General features: G+C 54.7%; 4 protein-coding genes across 4 annotated transcripts; 3 read left to right on the top strand and 1 right to left on the bottom strand.

Annotated features, from left to right (window-relative positions):
- Positions 1 to 2,350: 2,350 nt before the first annotated feature.
- P884DRAFT_234578 (uncharacterized protein) lies at positions 2,351 to 4,034 on the bottom strand. Its single transcript, XM_069439915.1, has 2 exons — positions 3,362 to 4,034; positions 2,351 to 2,883 (listed from the first exon to the last, which is right to left on the bottom strand). The coding sequence occupies exons 1-2, from the start codon at positions 3,789 to 3,791 to the stop codon at positions 2,390 to 2,392; spliced, it is 924 nt and encodes a 307-aa protein (XP_069301831.1). The 5' UTR covers positions 3,792 to 4,034; the 3' UTR covers positions 2,351 to 2,389.
- Positions 4,035 to 10,845: 6,811 nt separating this feature from the next.
- P884DRAFT_234575 (uncharacterized protein) lies at positions 10,846 to 13,444 on the top strand (the record flags this gene model as incomplete). Its single annotated transcript, XM_069439914.1, has 2 exons — positions 10,846 to 10,932; positions 11,480 to 13,444. The coding sequence occupies exons 1-2, from the start codon at positions 10,873 to 10,875 to the stop codon at positions 13,442 to 13,444; spliced, it is 2,025 nt and encodes a 674-aa protein (XP_069301830.1). The 5' UTR covers positions 10,846 to 10,872.
- Positions 13,445 to 13,532: 88 nt separating this feature from the next.
- Positions 13,533 to 14,183, top strand: P884DRAFT_253685 (uncharacterized protein). The gene has a single exon (XM_069440824.1). The coding sequence runs from the start codon at positions 13,559 to 13,561 to the stop codon at positions 14,021 to 14,023; it is 465 nt and encodes a 154-aa protein (XP_069301829.1). The 5' UTR covers positions 13,533 to 13,558; the 3' UTR covers positions 14,024 to 14,183.
- Positions 14,184 to 17,134: 2,951 nt separating this feature from the next.
- On the top strand, positions 17,135 to 18,767 carry P884DRAFT_214969 (uncharacterized protein). The gene is made up of 3 exons (XM_069439248.1): positions 17,135 to 17,312; positions 17,628 to 18,224; positions 18,321 to 18,767. Exons 1-3 carry the CDS (start codon positions 17,170 to 17,172, stop codon positions 18,637 to 18,639), a joined length of 1,059 nt encoding a protein of 352 aa, XP_069301828.1. The 5' UTR covers positions 17,135 to 17,169; the 3' UTR covers positions 18,640 to 18,767.
- The last annotated feature ends 288 nt before the right edge of the window (positions 18,768 to 19,055 follow it).

The following is a 19,055-nucleotide window of genomic DNA, read 5'->3' as shown; positions in this document are numbered from 1 at the left end:
GTCTTTAGGACTTGGCGTTTTTAGGGTCTCTAAAGGTCCCTTATACTAGCTTTCCTCCTAAACTTATACTTCTAATATAGTTCTTACTACTAATAGTAATAGTAGAATAAGAGCTTCGTTTAAAAGCTAGGGAAGGAGTCTTATAAAGTATCTAATAAGTCCTTTTAAGGTATAGTTATTAAGAGTCTAGGATTCTAGGTAATCCTTATCTATCAGGTAGTTATAAAAGTCCTAAGTATAAGTAGAGTAATTATTAACCTTCTTGAGTAATACTACTAGCTTAAGGAATTAGAGGTCTATTAGAGAGAGCTTCTAACCCTAACGCTAGTAGGCATTTCTAATGACAAAGCGATAAGTCTAATATACTTACTATAGTTTAGATTCGTTTATCGGTTCTTGACAATATTATTATTACTGTCGTTTTTAACCATTTAGGTATCTACTCGGAGTAGAGGGGTATAGTCGCTTAACTTGGGTAAATAGTCTCCTATGGCATTTGAACACGAATAGTAACAAAGATTATAGATTCGAACCGGTAGTAGGTACCACTTGCTATAGCTTAATAGCTATAAATGACTATAGCTTGGACTAGCTATAAGATATAACACTATAGCGGTATTCGTGCTATAGGCGGTACTCCTAGACTAACTGGTACGGTCTATAGAAGTGGTGATAAGATGCGTTGATTCTTCTAAGTGCCAGAGGTACTTAGGGATGCTGTCTAAATATATGTCTATGACCCCTGGCTTATCATCCCTGTTGGTAGGTCCGTCGGATCTGACCCACTGATAGCCATATGCTGTAACACAATCTGTTTCGATATCTTCACCGTTCGCGGTCGGGCGTTTGGCATTGGATCTGTCATCAAAAAAAGTCCCGTCTGAAGTCACCTCAGCACTCCGGCTAGGGTGGTCTGAAATCTATTCATTAATTAGGGGCCAGGTCCTCACTTGGCCTTGCCGCGACTGAGCAAAATTACGGCATTGGCACACCGGGCGGTCTTGTTAACTAACTAACTACTGTAGGTTCAGCTCGAATCAAACGCCATCACTCCATACGATCCCTGGCTGCAGCTCAGTCCTGGGGTCGCTCTCCAGGGTTTCTGGCCAATGGTCCCGGGATGCTAACAAGAATTAGGATCAGCCCAATCCTTTGAGGTCATGTGGTTTCAATGACGAAGCTACTTTTCCTTCTAATTTTGGGAAGTGTAGCGCTGGCCATTTGCATGTTTTGGCACTCACCGGATCCGAGGCGGCATTCGCAAGTGTTCCAGGCTACAGGCGCGTCCCGACAAGACCAATTGAGCATGATATATTGACAAGAAACTGGGGCCATTCGGCTCATGAAAAACACAGCACAGAAGAAAAAAAATAAGAAGGATGAATCCTTTGAAAACTCTGGTGGCTGTTCGGAGACTTCCCAGTGTTGCTCTCTTGAGCTGCTCCCGTTTCCCGACCTTGCGTTGTCCACGTCATGCCGAGAGTACTGTATGTACGGACGTACATCACGGTTCTGACCGACCAGATGCCCTGCCACTTCTAGGACTTTTCATGTTCGGGCCAGTAGGAAGCTCAGCCGCCCGCCGGGACGCCGTCGGATGGCAGATCACTCCGTTGGGCCACTCGCCTAACAGCCCTCCTGGAGAGCGGCTCGACACGGCCCGGGTCGCGGAGCCCACCCCTTCGAGTACGTATGTACTGTATGTACGGAGTACATATGGATCACAATACGTGTAGTTATGTACATGCATACGTTGAGGGCTCTCCAGGGGTGTTAGTTACCGAGGTAAATTATCGATTCCTTGCGGAAGCGTAAAAGCTCGAGTGCCGGTCTTTGAATTGAAATCCGTACAGTTACCATGATGATCCAACACGTATCAGCGTGACTGATGGATCTGAGGCAAATCCTCGGCAGATCAGGCCAACAGTCTTTTCGAGAGCTGACTGGGCTGCCACAGATTACCACCCTGTGTTCCGAAATATTCATACGCCGGATATTTCCCCATTGATGCGAGACGCCTGTCTTTGAAGGTATATATTCCCGTGAAACGCAAAAGCGACGCCGCAATTGCTGCTTCTTCCAGCGATTGCACCTATATGTGTGTATTTTGACAATTCCTTATTAGTGGATCAGATATGTGAACACACAGTCGTCAGGCTGGTGTATCTTTGTTATCTGGCATGGATCAAACTAAGGTACTGGCTAGCTCCATTTGCCCGACTACTTAACAGGTGTACGTCCATTCTAATATAGATGACCATCCACAGGAGGGAATGGTGAACCATTTGATGCGAAGAATCAAGTCAACCGGCTGCCCACCCGGCGGCGCCCGCGCCGGGGGGGGGGGGGGGGGGGAGAAGAGGGGAGGAGAGGGGAGGATCCTCCCTAGTTACAACTTATATGCGAACCTCGGGGTCCCCTCGGCACCGACGTGCACCTTGAAGACGGCGCCGCCGAGGCGCCTGCTCTCGGCCTCGGTCTCGGCCTCGTCGTCGTCGGCGGCGGTGGTGATGACGAGGTCGCCGCCGCCGACGAGCTCGCAGCAGGTCGCGTTCCTCGTCGGGATCCGCACCTCGCCGACCAGCCGGCCGTCGGGCGAGATCTTGAGCACCCTCGCCTCGCCGTACACGGCGTGCCACAGGTTGCCATCCGCGTCGACGCGGAAGCCGTCGGGCTCGCCCGGCCCCTCGTGGCGGTAGAAGACGCGCTGGTTCGAGTGCGCCCCCGTCGACGGGTCGTAGTCCCACGCCAGCACCTCCCGCGCCGTCGAGTGCGTGAAGTACATGGTGCGGCCCGAGGGGGAGAAGCCGACCGAGTTGGGGATGGTGAGGTCCGAGAGGGTGCGGGCGGCCGGGGCGCCGGCGGTGAAGCGGTAGAGGGAGCCTGAGAGTCTGTGTTAGTCCGATTGGAGGGTAGAGAAAAATAAGAACAAAAATCAGAGAGAGAAGAGAAAGAACGATTAGAGACGCAAAAAGGCTTGGAGTAAGGACGTGCATGGGGACATCTGGTAGGAGGAGCTAGCTAATGGGTACATTGAGGGGGTAGGGACGAGACATGAAGGTTACGAAGTATGCGCGTCAGACCACATGGCACGGTTAAGAGCTGCGGTGTGGAATGGCCGACGGCAGGGAGGATTGCAGATGAGCTGGCGAGTGAGATCATGGTGCGCGGATGTGTGGGTATGACGGTAGCCTTTGCTTCTGGTGCTGCTTGGGAGTCTCTGAAAGCTTGCCACGTATATATATGGTTCATAGCTCCATGCGAGTCGAAGGGCCGCGCCCCCCCCCCCCCCCCCCTTTTTTTTTCCCGTCGGTCCGGTAAGGCAGGATGGGAAATGGGAACAGAAAGCATCGGAACCTACCCTCTGGCTGAAAAGGCCCCTGGCCAAAGTCTGTCATGGTCCCAAGCCAGAAGCGTCCGTTCGGGTCGACCACGCCATCGTTGCTCCGGATCCGTTCGGCCTTCTCGTCGCCAAACCTGGTGACGTATTCGTACTTGCCCGTCTTCCTATCCAGAACGGCCAGGCCCTGCTTGGCCCCAACCAGGAGAGCCTCCTGCGGATCCCGGCCTTCGATGTCGGCCGTGACGGTGACGGACTCATCGAACTGAAGCGTCCGGAGCGACGAAGGTCCCTCGGCGAGCGAAACGGTGTGGAGCTGCTTCTTGATGATGTCGACGAAGCGCAGCGTGTTGGTGGCCGACTCATAGTATGGCCCCTCGCCGAGCGAGCAGTGCGTCTCAAGGTAGGGCTCGCTGACCTGCCATTGCTGGAATTCCTGTCCCGCCGCCATTGCTATTACCGTTGGTGCTCGGTGACAGCTCAGCCGTGTTGGAAGCCGGGATCTGTGTGTGGGAGGCGATGATTGGATAATAACGACGCTCCCCACCGAAACCTTCCCCCCTTCTTAGTGGGCCCCTTGACCGTTGACAGACGGGGGACTTGACGAGCTTCCTGATATCCGAGGGGATTGTTCAAAGATGGGCTTGTGAGAGAAACCGCGCTTACTTGTAGTGAAGGACTTGCATAAAGTATCCCCGCGGGTAGAGTCGCGGACTTGCCATTTTATCATCTGGCTACGGCTCCCAAGGTGGGGAAAAAGGAGGGCCATAGCGAGCGGCCCGGCTCGCGGGTTCGGAATGTAGCACTCCCGTTAACGTTATCTCCAGAGTAGTTGTAGTCTGGTCGGATACCGGCCCTTGGATCCGCAGCTGCGGTCGATGTGGACAGCCGCCGGGAAAAGAGGGAAAAGAGGGGTGGAGCATGCTGAATGGTCTGAGATCCCGGCCCGGCTCAAGAGTGCGAAAATGGAATGTGTTGACCTTCTCGGGCGAACAAACAGAAACCTGTACCACTGTGGAATTGGAGCTGACGTGCTTTGTACTCCGCGCACATACAAAAAAAAACCCTTCAGGAGTCCAATTGTCATAGAAGATATGGCGCTGAGAAGATGCGAAGGGAATGCGGACGAAGCTGTGATGATAACTACTTAATGCAACATGGTTTTATATGACCTGGGAGCTCATTTGGGCCCGCGGGTGCGAGGTGCGACTTTGCCTTGCATCTTTCTCTGAATACCACATGTATAGAAGTACATTGGGTCTAAACAATATTAAGTCAGTTTGCTGCTTGATTAAATACCGTCGTGATTGATATGGTCGCTCCTAGCTTGTAAATATCAAGCTTATGAATATTAAATCCTCACCTCATACAGCAGGTAGATATACGTACATGAGGCGGTGAAATACGGGATACTGTAGGGGCATTGAGGTGACGACCAGGTTTGTGGGTCGCTTTGGTCGCTGCCGCCAGGGTCTTGGTTTGCGAGAACCACCTATAGACTCTAGGCGAAAGAGGCGTACAAATAAGACACGCGAGTTATAGGATAATAAGTCATTGCCGGAGTTTTCCCAGTTGTTGAGAGTTTCGTTTTGTCAATCGCTTGGTTATGTTGAATGTGATCCCGGCAAGTGCCGCCTTGGTACCTGAATCAGCACGTCCAAGGCTGGCTGCATAGGCACCAACCAGTAGTTAGTACGATTCGTTTTTCATTTGTTTCTATGGAAGATAAGTTACTTTATGGGCACGAACCTTGGGTACCTTAAGGTACTTGATACAAGGTCCTTCCGTGCTTCGAACCAACCTGGCCAAGTTAACGTTAGTTACTTCAGGGAGAGGAAGGCTAGGCACCTTTTTCTCTATACGTACCTCAGACACTAGCATCGAGCACAGTACATCCGTACTCCGTACCCTGTACCGCTTTCCGGTCTACATGTCCTGAGGTGTACGGATTAAGTCAAGGATGTATGTACAGTACCCGACGGTACTTGTTTCCGTAAATGATCTGTTAGTTATTGTGACATGTGGCGCTGAAAAAAAGAGGGGTCTTGCATACCCGGTCTGCTGTGCCACCACCATCTGGGTTGACTCGCAGGGACCCTCACTTGATGCGTTGTTGTTGTAGGTGGTCTAGGTGGAACCTCCCGGTTTCTCGGATATTTAGGGGCCTGAGGCTGATCGACTGGGTACATACACTAACTGCGGGTAAAGTTTGCACCCGCGGCTGTTCTCGCACTTGCAGTACATGCAGGGCCCACAGCCCACACCCGCCATCCTCGCTGCATGCGTGCCATCGTTGCATCCTGCTATTGTGTCTTTTTGGTCCTGGGGGCCACAGCTTCTGAGTTGGCATCGCAGGCCCCAGAACAGCAGCTGCTATATGCATGCCACTTGTTCCCCATGTCCTGGTTGGACGTTCTTGCTCGCAGAAGCCGTGGAAAGATGCCGGCCCCCGCTCGTCCCTGCAACCGAAAAAGGAGATGGAATCTCACCCTTTCGGGAACAAGAAGGATCCCGTGACCGGAGACAAGGGCGCTTGATCTGGAGGTCAGCGAACCACTACCTTGACCGTGGGGTTGGAAGCTGAGACATTGCACTCAGGAGGGCCCTACTTCGCTCGAACTGGCATCATTTCTTCCCGATGAATCGGGCTGGGGCCGGGTTAGGGGTTGGGGATAGATAGGTTTTCACGAGTTTACGTACCATACGGAGTAGTTATCTAGTTATCTTAAGTACTAAATAGGGTTAGGTGCCTTATATACCTAAGGTAGGTAATGGGAGGTACAGTACACTACTCCGTACACTTTCACACTATAGGGTATATATCAACTCGCCCCTACCAGTCGGGGAATGTCCTCAGTGAATAGAGAATTTTGGTTCGACGATGTCATCATTGCTGAGGCCCCTCAATTGCCTGCACAGGTTTCTCTGCTGGGGCTCGAAGCCGAATGCGGTGAAGGACCTTAGCGGGTCATTGAATGAAAACTCCCATGTACGGATCCAGTAGTTACCATACCAACGTTACTACGTAGCGCGCTATGCCACTGGCCCCTACCCTTGTTGCTCAACCGGCTTGGAACCGGTTCGAACCCATGCCAGCCCATCGGTGTGTGTCATCATGGGGGTATGAACGCCTGCACGCAACGGCGTACTGGTGGAAGTGTCAAGCGGTGTGAAGCGGAGGGAACACGAGTAGGCAATGTACACTACGGAATCCGAAAACGGAACAATTCGGTGCGCCTGTGTGATTCGAGAGGCATCTCGGTGCAAACCAATTAGTGCAGTGTAGGGAGTACCTACCTAGTTATACATATGTATTAGGTAGGTATGTTAGGCACCTGAACTAAGATCGTGAGGCACGGTGTGGTGGTTTTTAGTGTATTGTGATATATACTCCGTAGTCTGAATTGTATGTCTATATACATATAGAGTATAGTACATTGACGCACTAATTGATCGCGGCCGCATCACTGGCCGCAGAACCTCACGCCGCCTGCCACCCCACAGATCATGTCAGTAGTGGGGTGTCACCATACTAGAGAGTCTAGGACTTACTTTGGTTGTGGATGCCTGTAAAAACGGAAATGAAGAAATACAATAACTAGCGTACAGGCACTACCTGTACAGCATTGGAACCCAAAGCACATCAAGAGCTCCACGCATTAGGCGTCAATGCGAAGTGTCTCGAAGTGGCTTGCAGGCGACATGGACTTCACGGACTTTACGGCCCCCGACCACCGAATACCTTCGAGTACGAAATACGGATACTCTACATACATCCACTGCATCGACGCCCCTAGCCATTGAGGGATGCCAATGATAGCAACGAGGAGAATCAATTGGTTGATTGAACGTTGAGTAATAGCACTGCGCCGAAGGACCACCATTTGCGCTCGGCGATAGTTAGCTGCAGCCATTGAAAGGTGGGCGGTGGCTTGCTGGGCGCAGTCTGTGGGCGCAGTATGTACGGAGGAGCAGGTCGGGGGTGAGGGATTCCTTAAAGCCCCCTATAGTTCGAATCTCAGCGATGGCTTGAACTGGCATCAGCTCAACCACCAAGATTCGCTATTGCTTTCCCCAATGTTGGGATATACGATTGAGATGCTAGGCGAGATGATCATAAGCACGGCTGTGCGATCCGGAGATTGGCTTGTGCGGTGTGACTGAGCCCTTAGGCTTGTGACGGCCATTCAGGCGCAGAGGCGCTGCGATCTGCAGAACCTTGCGCTTCTCCGGAGGTAATGCCGGCTCCCGTTCTGTGACGGCGTCACACAGAGTTCCGGCGATTACTCGGTATTGTACACATCACAGGAGAGATGGAAGTCAGAGAGAAAGGCAGAGATGCACATCCAATTGCAAATTGAGCTATGCCTGGCAGGCAAGGTAACGTTGGGCTCAAATTGGTGGCGTTAGCTATCCGAGGCTAGCGCAAGGCTGTTCCGCCTTCCCCGAAAGCACAACAGCCATACCGATTGTACGGAATGCAGGGCAACCGTTCGCTCGGCGGGCAAAAAGGGTAAGAGTGAAATGGAAAAGGCGCTCGGGTGGGAGGCGCTAGTACGCTTTGGCAACCCTGTTCCTGCCCGTCCCCACAGCCACGCGCGCAGGGTGGACAAACAGGCAGGCCGGTTTCCAGATTGCAGCGAGTGCCTTCGTGAGAAGTGTGCTTGGCAGCAACAACACGGGAAAGAGGCACCAGCCAAGCAGGCATCAGCCATTTGAGGATTTACAAGCAGTTTTCGCTCGTCAGCTGACACCGGTAGCAAAAGCAGAATCGGGAATCTGCAAGGCACTGGCAGTACCAGGCGGAATTTACAGGAACTAGTATGCTCATCCCCTTCTAATGTAAAGATCTGCACACTTGTTTAACCGTTCAAAGCGCGGACGACGGGTGAACTACCAAACTCATTGACGGGACACGATGACATTGCAGGCCTTGGTCGACCTCGCCTCAAAAGCAGAGGTGGCCGAGATAGGATATCCCCTTTCCCAGATTTCCTTCCACAGGAGCCATCGTTTTTCGGGCACCGCGTTCTTAAAGGCGCTAGCAAAGACCGCCCGCCACGTTTTGCCTGCTCCACTCACAAACCCCGAAGACCGAACCCAGCTCAACACGAACCAGAAAGCCTTTGGATCCCCTCCCAACACCCTGGGCTCCAAGGCGGCGGATGCTCCGTGGTCAATAGTTAAGTTCATATCACTCGCATGATGCTCGTCAAATAACTACACCAATGGGCCGGGGCAAGGCTTCTTCCCTGACCAAAATGCAGGGGAACGGAGCGCCTGGAACGTCCGTCAAAAACTGCGCCCTCGCAAGCATGGTCCCCAAGCAAGGTGCAGTACCTGGCACATACGGATTACTGTGGTACATACCGACTCCGTACAGTACATTACTACGCTCACTCACTCCCTGTCGGGTGGGCGTGGGCAGACCAGGCCCCCACTGCAACCGCCATGGGTGATGACGGACATGTGGGCTCCATTTCCTATCGACGCTATTTGCCGAGCGAGCGGCGGCGGCGCCCTCTACACTAGTGTAGTCTTCGTCACCCAGCAACTCTTGATGGCGGTGCGACAAGCGCGGATCCGGCGAAGGCCACACATGACACGATGCTTGTCATGCCTGTTTAACCCCACACGAAGCACACACACGGGTCGCCCTGCAGGTCTCATCTCGCATCAGTGGCTTCTCTCAACCAGCCAGACTGTTCATCCGGCGCACCGATCACGCAGCCTCAACCATCGGGGCTCCGGTACAGTACTGTACATCACACCATAGTAGCGCATACTATGTTGGTTACACTATGCAGTACGTATCGGTACCTCTGGCATGCATCTCTGTACATACATTACATATGCCCTTACAGAGCAATGACCTCAAAGTACGGACGTACTACGCCCAGTAACCTGGCCGGCTTCGCGTGGCTCTCTTTGTCGAACTCGCCGACATGGCCGCAGAACATGAGCGGGATACTTTTAGTCGGAGCTTGAACCCGGTGCAGACGCAAGTCGCGAGGATCTTGAACGTTGCCGGAGAAGGTGCGTGATATCCTGTCTATAAGAACGCGCCGTCGACGTTCCTCTTCCGTCAAGGTCACTCAATGTTGGCCGGTGCGTCCTCTGGGCGTCTCTAAATCTTATTCTATTTTTATTCTCTGCTTCTTTTTTTTAAATTTCATTTTCATTCTATTTTTTTTTCACGTGTGTACACCTCCTCCAGGATTCTGAATCCTAGCGCGGTACTTGCCGCCAGTGGCTTTTTTAGCGCAGGACCCACGTACCACACTAGGATTCAGAATCCTGGAGGAGGTGTATGCGGAAATATACACCATGCATATATTCTGGATGAAGCAAAGATCGATAAGAACGCGCCGGTTGGTCGATCCCTCAAGTGATGCGGTTGTCTTCCCTTGACTTCGGGATACACACGCCTCCTCTGACGAGTCAGTCGATTCGGATGCCCTCGCTGATGCCGCCTGCTGCGGCACAACTCGCCCTCCTGGGCTGCGGCGGTTTGTCATGAGAGCTACCGAGTACATATGACATGCAAAGAAACAACACTACGGAGTACACAGTACGTTAGTGTCTCGTTGAGGGTCGCCATCCGGAACCATGTCAAGCCTGCCAGACAAGCCTCAAACTTGACTGGATGCTAGTTACACCTTTCCGCGCTAGTTGGATGGATTCGCGGCGAGAAGCGGGCCACATGTCCGTTCAGTCGGAGCCGGGCGTGCATTGCAGTAGTGTGCTGTAGGGGTCTCGGGGCATCGCGGCGGTCAGACTCATGGCCTTCTTTTCCGGGGCGGGAGTCGCCAGCCGCTCCTCGTGCCCTGCCGGCGGGAACAGCTGGCCATCATCAAAACCGTTGCCACGCCCGTTATTCTTAACTGAAGAAAAGTTAAGAGGTGCCGATTCACCTGAACCAACCATTCTTCAGAAGAAAAGCATAAGAGCATCACCCGAAGCCCCGTTGACGTCTTGGCGGGACAGCACACAAGCACACACCCCCTGCTTGCTTGATCCCTGTATGTACCCCGGTCTCCAACTGATGGCTTAGCCATTCTCACCCCCCCCCCGGGCGGACGCCCCAACATGGCTATCATCTCTAGCTAGCTCCATGTACAGACAGACAAGAAGTCCACGGAAGCGGCGGCGCAAAGGACCAGGATCAGAGACATGATGAGATCCCCGGCTTTTTAAAAGGGTCTTGGATCTTTGCTATTATGTGCCACATTGCCCAACCCTGAGAAGTACCCCTTACAACGGGGCGGCGCCTCTTCATCCCACTTCCTTTCCTTTCCGAGGAAGAGGGACCACCAGCTTCGAGGAGCGGTACGGAGTACAGGCACCCGATACTGAGACACTATCACCGATCGCGGGCTATCTCGACACCTCATCCGAAGCAGACAGCTCTCTTGACTCCCCGGAAATTCTGACATTAACCACAACCAACATCCATATCAGTCATCTCCGCTGCCTACGAAGGTGTGCGACCCAAGTGGAATTACCCCAAGAGCGAGTGCCCCCGGCTGTTGATGCTCGGTGACCATTCAAACGTCGAGAAGCCCCTTAGCGTACTCCGACGCCGCGGACCAGTAACTGTGCAAGCCTTGACTCGAGGGCAACCACTGGCTGTCCTTGGCCGCAACTCCTTAGTTTTCGGCCCACTGCAACAACGACTCTGGTGTCGATCGCTCGCTGCCGCTCTGCTACTTCTATCTGTTATTCAGCTCCGAGTCACCTGTTGCTGCTTCGCGGCGTGGCTTCATTAGTGCCACTGTGGCACGCCCGACCCAACGTAAGCCAGCATATATCCCACCGTCCTTCCATGCACGTATCTTTTGCATGTCTCTGAGCGCCTCCTTACCACCCCACAGCAGTCTCACGCAGCTATCACTCCGCCTCCCCCGATCGTCGAAGTGGCTGTAGCCCGTGTTCCGAGCGCTTTGCGGGCCACGGTTCCCATACTTAGTAGAGGCGAGCGCCACTACCTGCATCCGGGCTTGGGACGCCCATCCGCCATTGCAAGCAATAACAATCACGTCGACGTTCCGGAGACAACCTGCTAACGTGGCGGTCCACTCAGTTTCTCGGTGGGCTCCGGAACCAGCGCAGAGCTGGATGAACGCCATTTCCCCACAGTTGTCGTCAACGGTTGATCGCAGTCAAGGCGAACGGATCCTTTCCAACCGGACACCAGGTGTTGGTTCCGAGAAAGAACCAACCGGTGAGTCAATGATCGAAAGGTCCTGTCTCGGTCAATGTCAGCGACACCAAGACCAGAAGAGAGAAGTGGAAAAGGCCGCGATGTCCCACGGGAGCTCTGCGCCTCACCCTGCCTCCCGCCATTCCCCGCGGTCCCCAACAACTAGGCCGGCGAATACCACATCCTCCCCATCTATCCAGCGAGGCCATCATACCCACCAAGATGACGCGCGAGCACAGCCGCCGCGGGATACCAGTGGCTTCCCACAAACCCAAGCCGAGGGCGAAAACAGGGCTCCGGGTACGCGCGGCATCCTTGAGCCGGCCGGTCCGCAGCGGGGCATGGGGGTGAGGCAATACGGGACTGAAGGATCTCCTGTACGCCCGTATGCTTACCAGGCTCCCGGTGTGGCTACTCCGCGCCCGATAAGCCAAACCGTCCCCCCAAGCACGTCGCCTGCGGGACCGCCTGTGCCGACAGACCAGGGGTCGCCCCCGCCAGCTCACCCATACCCCATGGCTGCGAGGAGGATCCTGACCCCAAAATCACCGAGAACAACTAGCTTGAGTCGGGCCGCAATGAGGACGGTGGAAGCTCAACATCTCTCAGGGAGCACGCCATCCCCTATCCCAAGAGGCGCGGTCTTGTGGCACGATCCACAAGCATATGGCAACGGGCTTCCCCCCATGGGGTCAGGACCGGTGGCTCCCGCACCGACCCGGCCAACCTCCGGCCTTTCTCGTTCGGTCTCGTACCCCAGCCTGAGTTATGGACTTCCTCCCGCGTCGTCCGCCGAACAGCCACAGCCAGGAAGCCTAAAGCGCGAGCATAGCGGGCGACCTGTCCTGACCGGGCTTCCGTTTCCGGCACCGGTTCAGACAACCCAACCGTTCTATGCGCCAGAAGTCGTGGGGAAGGGGAGATGGGGGCCTGGACTTTTTAGCTCGATCAGTGCGGCAAGGAACATATCCATAACCGATGGCCAACCGCACTTGACCATTATGCCGAGACAGGGCGAGGAGATTGTGGTTCCGGTTGATGTGCATCAGGGATCCAAGCAAGCAGACCAAAAGCGACAGCGCAACGCTGGGGCCTCGGCAAGATTCCGTCAGCGGAAGAAAGAGCGGGAGCGGGAACAGCAGGAAGAGTTACATAAGCTGGAAAACGAAAACCGGGAACTGCAGAGGAGGATCGAAGAGTTGGCCAGGCGCTGTCAGGATTTGGAAGCCGACCTGGACTTTTACCGGAACGGCCGGAACCGCTTGCGAGAGATATTGAGTCAAATGCCCGGCGGCAAGGAATGGCTAGGTCGAGAGCCGCCCAGCCCAGCTCCGAGGGCCACGGCTGGGGGAGCCGCTCCCCTATCCGGGGGCAGTACGGTACATTCTCAGCAGCAGCCTCCACCACGTCCTCAAGATCACTCCCAGGCCGGGTACCACCAAACTTCGTTCTACCAGCCTCTCGCTCATCCGCTTGCTCATACGCACCCTCGCTCCAGTTCGTACAGCGACGCGTCGGCGGCGCTCGAGCCGCCGGCGAGGCGGAGGAGGACGGATTCGGAACCGCAGCTACCGACGAGCTCCTACAGCCTCGTGGGGACGTCTACAACGCTCCCGCCCATTACCGCCCCCGCACCACTGGGCCATCCGTCGCCGTTTGGCATGCCCCCATCGCCGCACGTCACGCCGCCCCTGGGTGCGGCGAGATTGCCCCCGTTGCGATTCGACCATGCCCGGACACCGTCAACAACCCCGCCCCCCGTCCTAACCGCCGCTCCTCCCCCGCCGTCGGCGGTGCCGCCACAGCGATCCGGCAGCCCGTACGTTACGACAAGGAGACTCCCCTATGAGACCGGGTGGGCGGTAGAGCCACGTCCGGAAACAGAGGGCGGGCCCAGGTGACATGGCTTCCTGCGGAAAAGAAGCTACCCTCAACGAGAGTCGCGTTCGGAAATATCATCCCACCCACACGTCCACCTGCTGGCCGCACCGGATCCTGACAGTGGCAACTGGGATATGAGTCGGATGTACTCTATTTCGCACTCTCCAATCTATCGTCATTCCTCTTTTCCTTTTTGGCATTTTTCCACCTCCATTTGCTGTTCGGGTTTTAATAGAACATGTACAGATTTCCCCCGGGCAACCGGACCAAAGGTTCTTACGGACAGAAGAGCGGAAGAGTCCAATGGAGCCTCGAGTTTTGTTTTGTTTTTTGTTTTCCTTTTTTCCATCTCAATTTGCTTAGTTGGATTGCTAGCAGGTTTGAACTCCCTTGATTATCACCTACTAATATGCCCGGCTCTTCCGCTCAAACAGTATGGGAAGATTCTGTTCAACATTCCGTTGGTTCTTAACGGTCTTTGTTTCTCAGTTAAAGAACGAGCACGGAATGCATGGGGATATGGTGGGTTCGGTCACGCTGTTACGGAATTGTTTTTCATTTCGTCAGTCATAATCGGGCGGCATCAGTTAACTGGGTAATTGTTTCTTCTACCTCTTCTCCTTTGTGGCCTCAGTTTCATTTTCTTTTCAAATAGCGGGGTCGAGAACTTGATACCAGATCCGGTCAAAAAAGTTCGTTTTCGTTCTTTTCTATTTACCCTCGCGAAGTCGTCGGCCGTTGGCCCCGCGTCTCGATCGTCATCATCATTCTCATCATTCTCATTATTCTCATTATTATTATTGTCAGAGACCATCTTCACTTACCCACTGTCGCTCATCATCGCTCCCATTGGATATCTAAGACCGATTAAAGAGGGCATTTCAGCTGGGGACAAAAATTAGGAGGACGAAGGCGGAAAGCAATGGAAATAAACCTCAGGCGGGTTGTACAGCACGCCACACGCAACGTTGTGTGGCGCAGTATATATAGTGGCGCCCATGTTGTTGAAGCGTTTGGCACGTATATACATATCCGTATACACACACGCAATGGTCGTCAGGCGGAAGAGATTCCGATGCCGAGGACTGGTTGTCTCGGGAGATGTGCCACCGGACCCTAGTGCAGCCTTGAAGTGTAACATACATCGGGTGTTCCGTCGTGCTGCTTGGCAAAGAGGAGAGAGAGAGCGAGAGAGAGAGAAAGAGAGAGAGAGAGAAGGGGGAGGGGAGCTGCCTGACTGAGGCAGGGACGGTCCCGAATAGGAAGGACACGAAAACAGCGAACGTGACAATGATCCAGAAATGGGGCCGGTCAACTGCCATCACCCGGCCCCTGTGACCGTGAGCCCTTCGCCGTTCCCGAAACTGGTAGTGCTTGCCGATGCCGGCCTGTTCCACAAATGTACAGTACATGGGCCGCACTCAGCCACTCTCCTTGCCCTGGGCTCTTTTCTTTTCTCCCTTGTAGGGAGAGACGGGGGTCGCACGGAGTGTACGTTATGTCTGTGTGTGTGTGCGCGCGCGGGGATATGCTTTGCCGCTCCTTGTACAGTTTAGAGCACTTTTGTGATGTTTCTTTTCGCTGTTGTTGTTGACCGAAAGAAAATTTCCTCATCTGGCGAAGCCGCAAAATACCCTGTAGAGAACTTACGTTAATGTGATAACTAGTGAGTGCGCTTGTTAAATGCCTGATTGGGAAAAAAAACGAAAACAAAACAAAACAAAAGAGCATCAAGTCTCGGTCCTTATTCTTGATGAGACATGGCGTTCTGCCCGCCCCTCCCTCCCTCCCTCCCTCCTTCCCTCTCTCTCTCTTTCTCCATCGCAACGAGTGGCGTCAGCTAAGACATTCGGAAGCCAACAACAAAAGTGACTTGTATTCTCCTTCTCGTATACCGGCCATTCGTAGGAATGAAAGGGACTGTCGGTCAACCGACGAGCCAACATCCCCCGCGGGGGGGGGGGGGGGGGGGGGGGGGGGGGGGGTGGGGTGTGGGTGGTGGCATAGTGTGCACGCTCTGTGGGAAACGTGCTCTGCCTTCTGGCAAATCAGCTGTTCTAAGGAGGGAAACGTGGAGTGCTCCATACAGTACTTTCACTCCCTAGTGTATGTACATGTACACATCCGGCTGGTTCGCTGCCTTCCTTTCCATTTTGATTTCTATTATTTTAAGAATAACAGTTAGTTTTCCTTCTTTTTTCGTCTCTCGTCCTGGAGTGGACGATCGAGTGGAGGATGGGTTTGGTGCCGTGCCGAACTCGGCTAACTTCTGCGGGATTCTTTGCACCCTAGCGTACGGAGTACACGAGGCTCGAAGAAAAGACCCCAGCAAGTGCTTGTCATCTTCGGCGGTGCTCCGGTGCTCCGGTGCGCCCTGGTTAGAACAGAAAAAGGTAATCCGGAGCAGTGTACGGATTACGGAGTAGTATGTACCTTTCTGACCAGGCATCAACGTGTACGGATTACGGACGGATCACGCTAGCGTGAGGTAGTTAGTGGATGAGAAGAAGCGGTGAAGAAATCGTTAGTGTAGTTAAAACTGTTTGGGTAGTGCAGCGGTGTGTGTAGTGGACGGACGTAGATCGGTGCCGAGCTCACGACTCGGTGGCTTTCGCCAACGCTATTCCGTTCGCACTACTCCGTAGTCGGTAACTAACTACAGTACAGAGTCGTGCGGAGGGATCTGGGATGTACGTACTGTAATCCGTACAGCACCCGTGCAGCACTAAGAGATGGGTCTTGCGGGCCGTCTCTATCTGTGCGCCCGTCTCGGCATGGCGGCTGAGGCACGACGGCCGAGGCACGGCGGCCGTCCGCCCGTCAGCCCGTCCCGTACCTAGCGACGTTGCATCATCCGCTCGGTCGGGTCTGGTTGCAAAAGCCAAGCTTTCAGCTTCAGCGGAGTTCCGAGGTATGTGCAACCATGTCTGTGTATGTATGTACAGTACATACAAACAGTATCACACCTACTCAACTCATGGACTCTATGTATAGTTTGAGCGGAGTATCCATCTGAGAAGCGCTGAAGCTGAGAAGCATTCTCAGTGAAGCGGGTTCTGAGCGTAAAGAAGGAGGGGAAAAAAGGGCAAAAAAAAAAAAAAAAAAAAGAAAAAGAAAAAGAAAAAGAGGTTTGGGGGGGGGGGCAAGATTGGAGAAGTGGCGGCGATGGAATGTTGCCTACCAACCAACAAACTAATACACCAAAGATGAGGCGAGAGACAATTCCAGTTGATGAAGGGATAGACTATGAAACAAAGCAGTCGAATACGGAGATGTCGCTTCGAAAGGAAGAAGGAAAGAAAACATCAAAGGTCGACCGAAATTACCAAGTAGAGCAGCTGGCTAATTTACCCAAGTAGCGAGCGGAACGAACTTCGTGGTATACTCCGTATAATCGCAATGGCGCCCGCTTGTTGCAGACCTCTTAGAGAACTTTGGCCCCGCACTGATCGAAGCAATGAGGGCCAGCGGCGGGCAGGCTTTTTTGTGGGTCAGCCTTTAAGGTTGCCATTATTTGCATTAACGAGAGTGGGTGGGGGTGGATGGAGCCTGCGGCGAACTCTTATCGTTTGGTTCGCGGGAGGCAGAGCCACGACGTCATATCAACTATCAACTCGGGCCAGGAACCAGTCCTACACGACTCGGGTACACTACACTACGGAGGGTTCGATTCACTGCACTACTATGTAAAGTAGCACAACATTAGGAGCACTCGCCCGACGGCCTCCCTACCAGTGGGGCCGCGATGGAGTCGCCTCGCTCACCCAAGAGACGGCGCATCCTCGCCTCGATCAACCCGCCAGAGCCCAGGACCGAGGACGGCGCGCCAAAAGGTGCCAAGCGCGATTGCACCACGGCCCGCGCCGGTTCTACCCCTCTGCCGGACGAGTCCCGCGCAAAGGTGGACGAGACAGGCAACAACCCACCGGAGCTGCAGGACGACGGCGCGCACTTGCCCAGGCCGACAAAGCTCCGTTTCAAGTCCAAAGCGTCCAGATCGCGACGGCGCGAGGAGCAGCAGCAGCAGCAGCAGCAGGAGGAGGAGGATGACTACGACGATGAGGACGACGACGAAGACCACCACAACCACCACCACCACCAACACCGCAGCGATCATCATCACCATCATCATCGGCACCGGCCCCGGTCACGAACCCGGTCTCGAGCTCGCGATAGAGAAAGGAGAGACAGGCACAAGGACAGGGACGACCGCACCGGGGCACATGACGACGACTACGAGGACGACAGCCACACGAGGGAAGAGAGACGAGAACAACAACAACACCGCCACCACCGCCACCACCACGACGGGCGCCGGCGCCGGCGCCGGCGGCACCACCGCCACGAACACCGCTCCGCAGAGGGAGAACAGGAAGACGACCCGTTCCAAGACCCCCCGCTGTCGCCCAACACGGCCTTCCGCGAGTCCCTCTTCGACGCCATGGCCGACGACGAGGGCGCCGCATACTGGGAGGCGGTCTACGGCCAGCCGATCCACATCTACGGCCCGCCGCCCGGGTCCGGGTCCGGGTCCGGGTCCGGAGGCGGGTCCGGAGGCGGCATGCTGGAGCGGATGACGGACGACGAGTACGCGGCGTACGTGCGGCGGAAGATGTGGGAGAAGACGCACGAGGGCCTGCTCGAGGCGCGGGCGCGGCGCGAGCGCGAGCGCCGCCGCGCCAGGGAGGAGGCGGAGGCCGCGCGGGCGGTCGAGCGCGAGATGGAGCGGTGTCTCCGCCGCGGCGAGGAGCGCCGCCGCCGGAGGGAGTGGCGCCACCGGTGGGAGAGGTACCTGCGGCGGTGGAGGGAATGGGAGAAGGGGACGGAGGGGAAAGGGGAGGAAGGGGGCGGGAGGGGCGCAGGAGAAGGAGGAGAACAGTTCCCCGGGGCCAGGAGAGCCGCCATCCCCTGCTGGCCGGTCGCCGTCACCGCCGCCGCCGCCGCCGCCGCCGACGACGACGACGACGACGAGGAAGGGGGGGAGATACGCGGGGAGGCGGTCCGGGAGTTCTTTGTCAAGGGCATCGGGCTCGACGAGGTCGGGGAGAGGGAGTTCGCCGCCAGGCTCAAGGAGGAGCGGGTGCGCTGGCATCCCGACAAGGTCCAGCAGCGGCTCGGCGGCAAGGTGGACGACGGGATCATGCGTAACGTGACGGCGGTGTTTCAGGCGATCGACGCATTATGGAATGATACCCGGAAGCAGCACAGCGGATAGGGGCAAAAACAAGACGAGGGCGTTACACAGCTGTCTTTTGGAATAACTAAACGCTAGACGGACAATTTACCGCGTTCGAGCGTCAAATGGAACGGTACGGTACGGTACATTTTTCTCCCGAATCCGGCTACAAACTGTTGTCCTGGTGTGAGAATATAGTTATAGTTATATAGGGTAATAATGTAGTACTGCTCGACTCAGCCGCGATTGGTCGCCCGGCTTCTGCCTTGTGGACGCGAGCGTCTCGTTGTGTTTCGGAACCAGGGGACTGCAGATTCTTCCCACCGACATCAGCTATCGAAAGAAGCGTGTATTATTCGTAGTGTTTCCGAGAGCTCCGAGCCCGAGCAGTAATTTATTATTACTATTATTAATTTTTTTTTTTTTTTTTTTTTTTTTTTACAAATCTGAATGTA

The sequence above is a fragment of the Thermothelomyces heterothallicus genome (assembly GCF_042370625.1).
Source record: "Thermothelomyces heterothallicus CBS 202.75 unplaced genomic scaffold P884_scaffold_1, whole genome shotgun sequence".
Lineage (NCBI taxonomy): Eukaryota > Fungi > Ascomycota > Sordariomycetes > Sordariales > Chaetomiaceae > Thermothelomyces > Thermothelomyces heterothallicus.
This window is presented reverse-complemented; position numbering and strand designations above follow the sequence as displayed.

Excerpts from the sequence above, each read along its gene's own strand:
- P884DRAFT_253685 (XM_069440824.1), top strand. The coding sequence starts at position 13,559 with ATGAGTCGGATGTACTCTATTTCGCACTCTCCAATCTATCGTCATTCC.
- P884DRAFT_234578 (XM_069439915.1), bottom strand. The coding sequence starts at position 3,791 with ATGGCGGCGGGACAGGAATTCCAGCAATGGCAGGTCAGCGAGCCCTAC. Across the intron at positions 2,884-3,361 it reads GGGGCCTTTTCAGCCAGAGG|GCTCCCTCTACCGCTTCACC; the intron begins GTAGGTTCCGAT and ends ACAGACTCTCAG.
- P884DRAFT_214969 (XM_069439248.1), top strand. The coding sequence starts at position 17,170 with ATGGAGTCGCCTCGCTCACCCAAGAGACGGCGCATCCTCGCCTCGATC. Across the intron at positions 17,313-17,627 it reads TCTACCCCTCTGCCGGACGA|GGACGACCGCACCGGGGCAC; the intron begins GTCCCGCGCAAA and ends GCACAAGGACAG. Across the intron at positions 18,225-18,320 it reads TGGGAGAGGTACCTGCGGCG|AGCCGCCATCCCCTGCTGGC; the intron begins GTGGAGGGAATG and ends CGGGGCCAGGAG.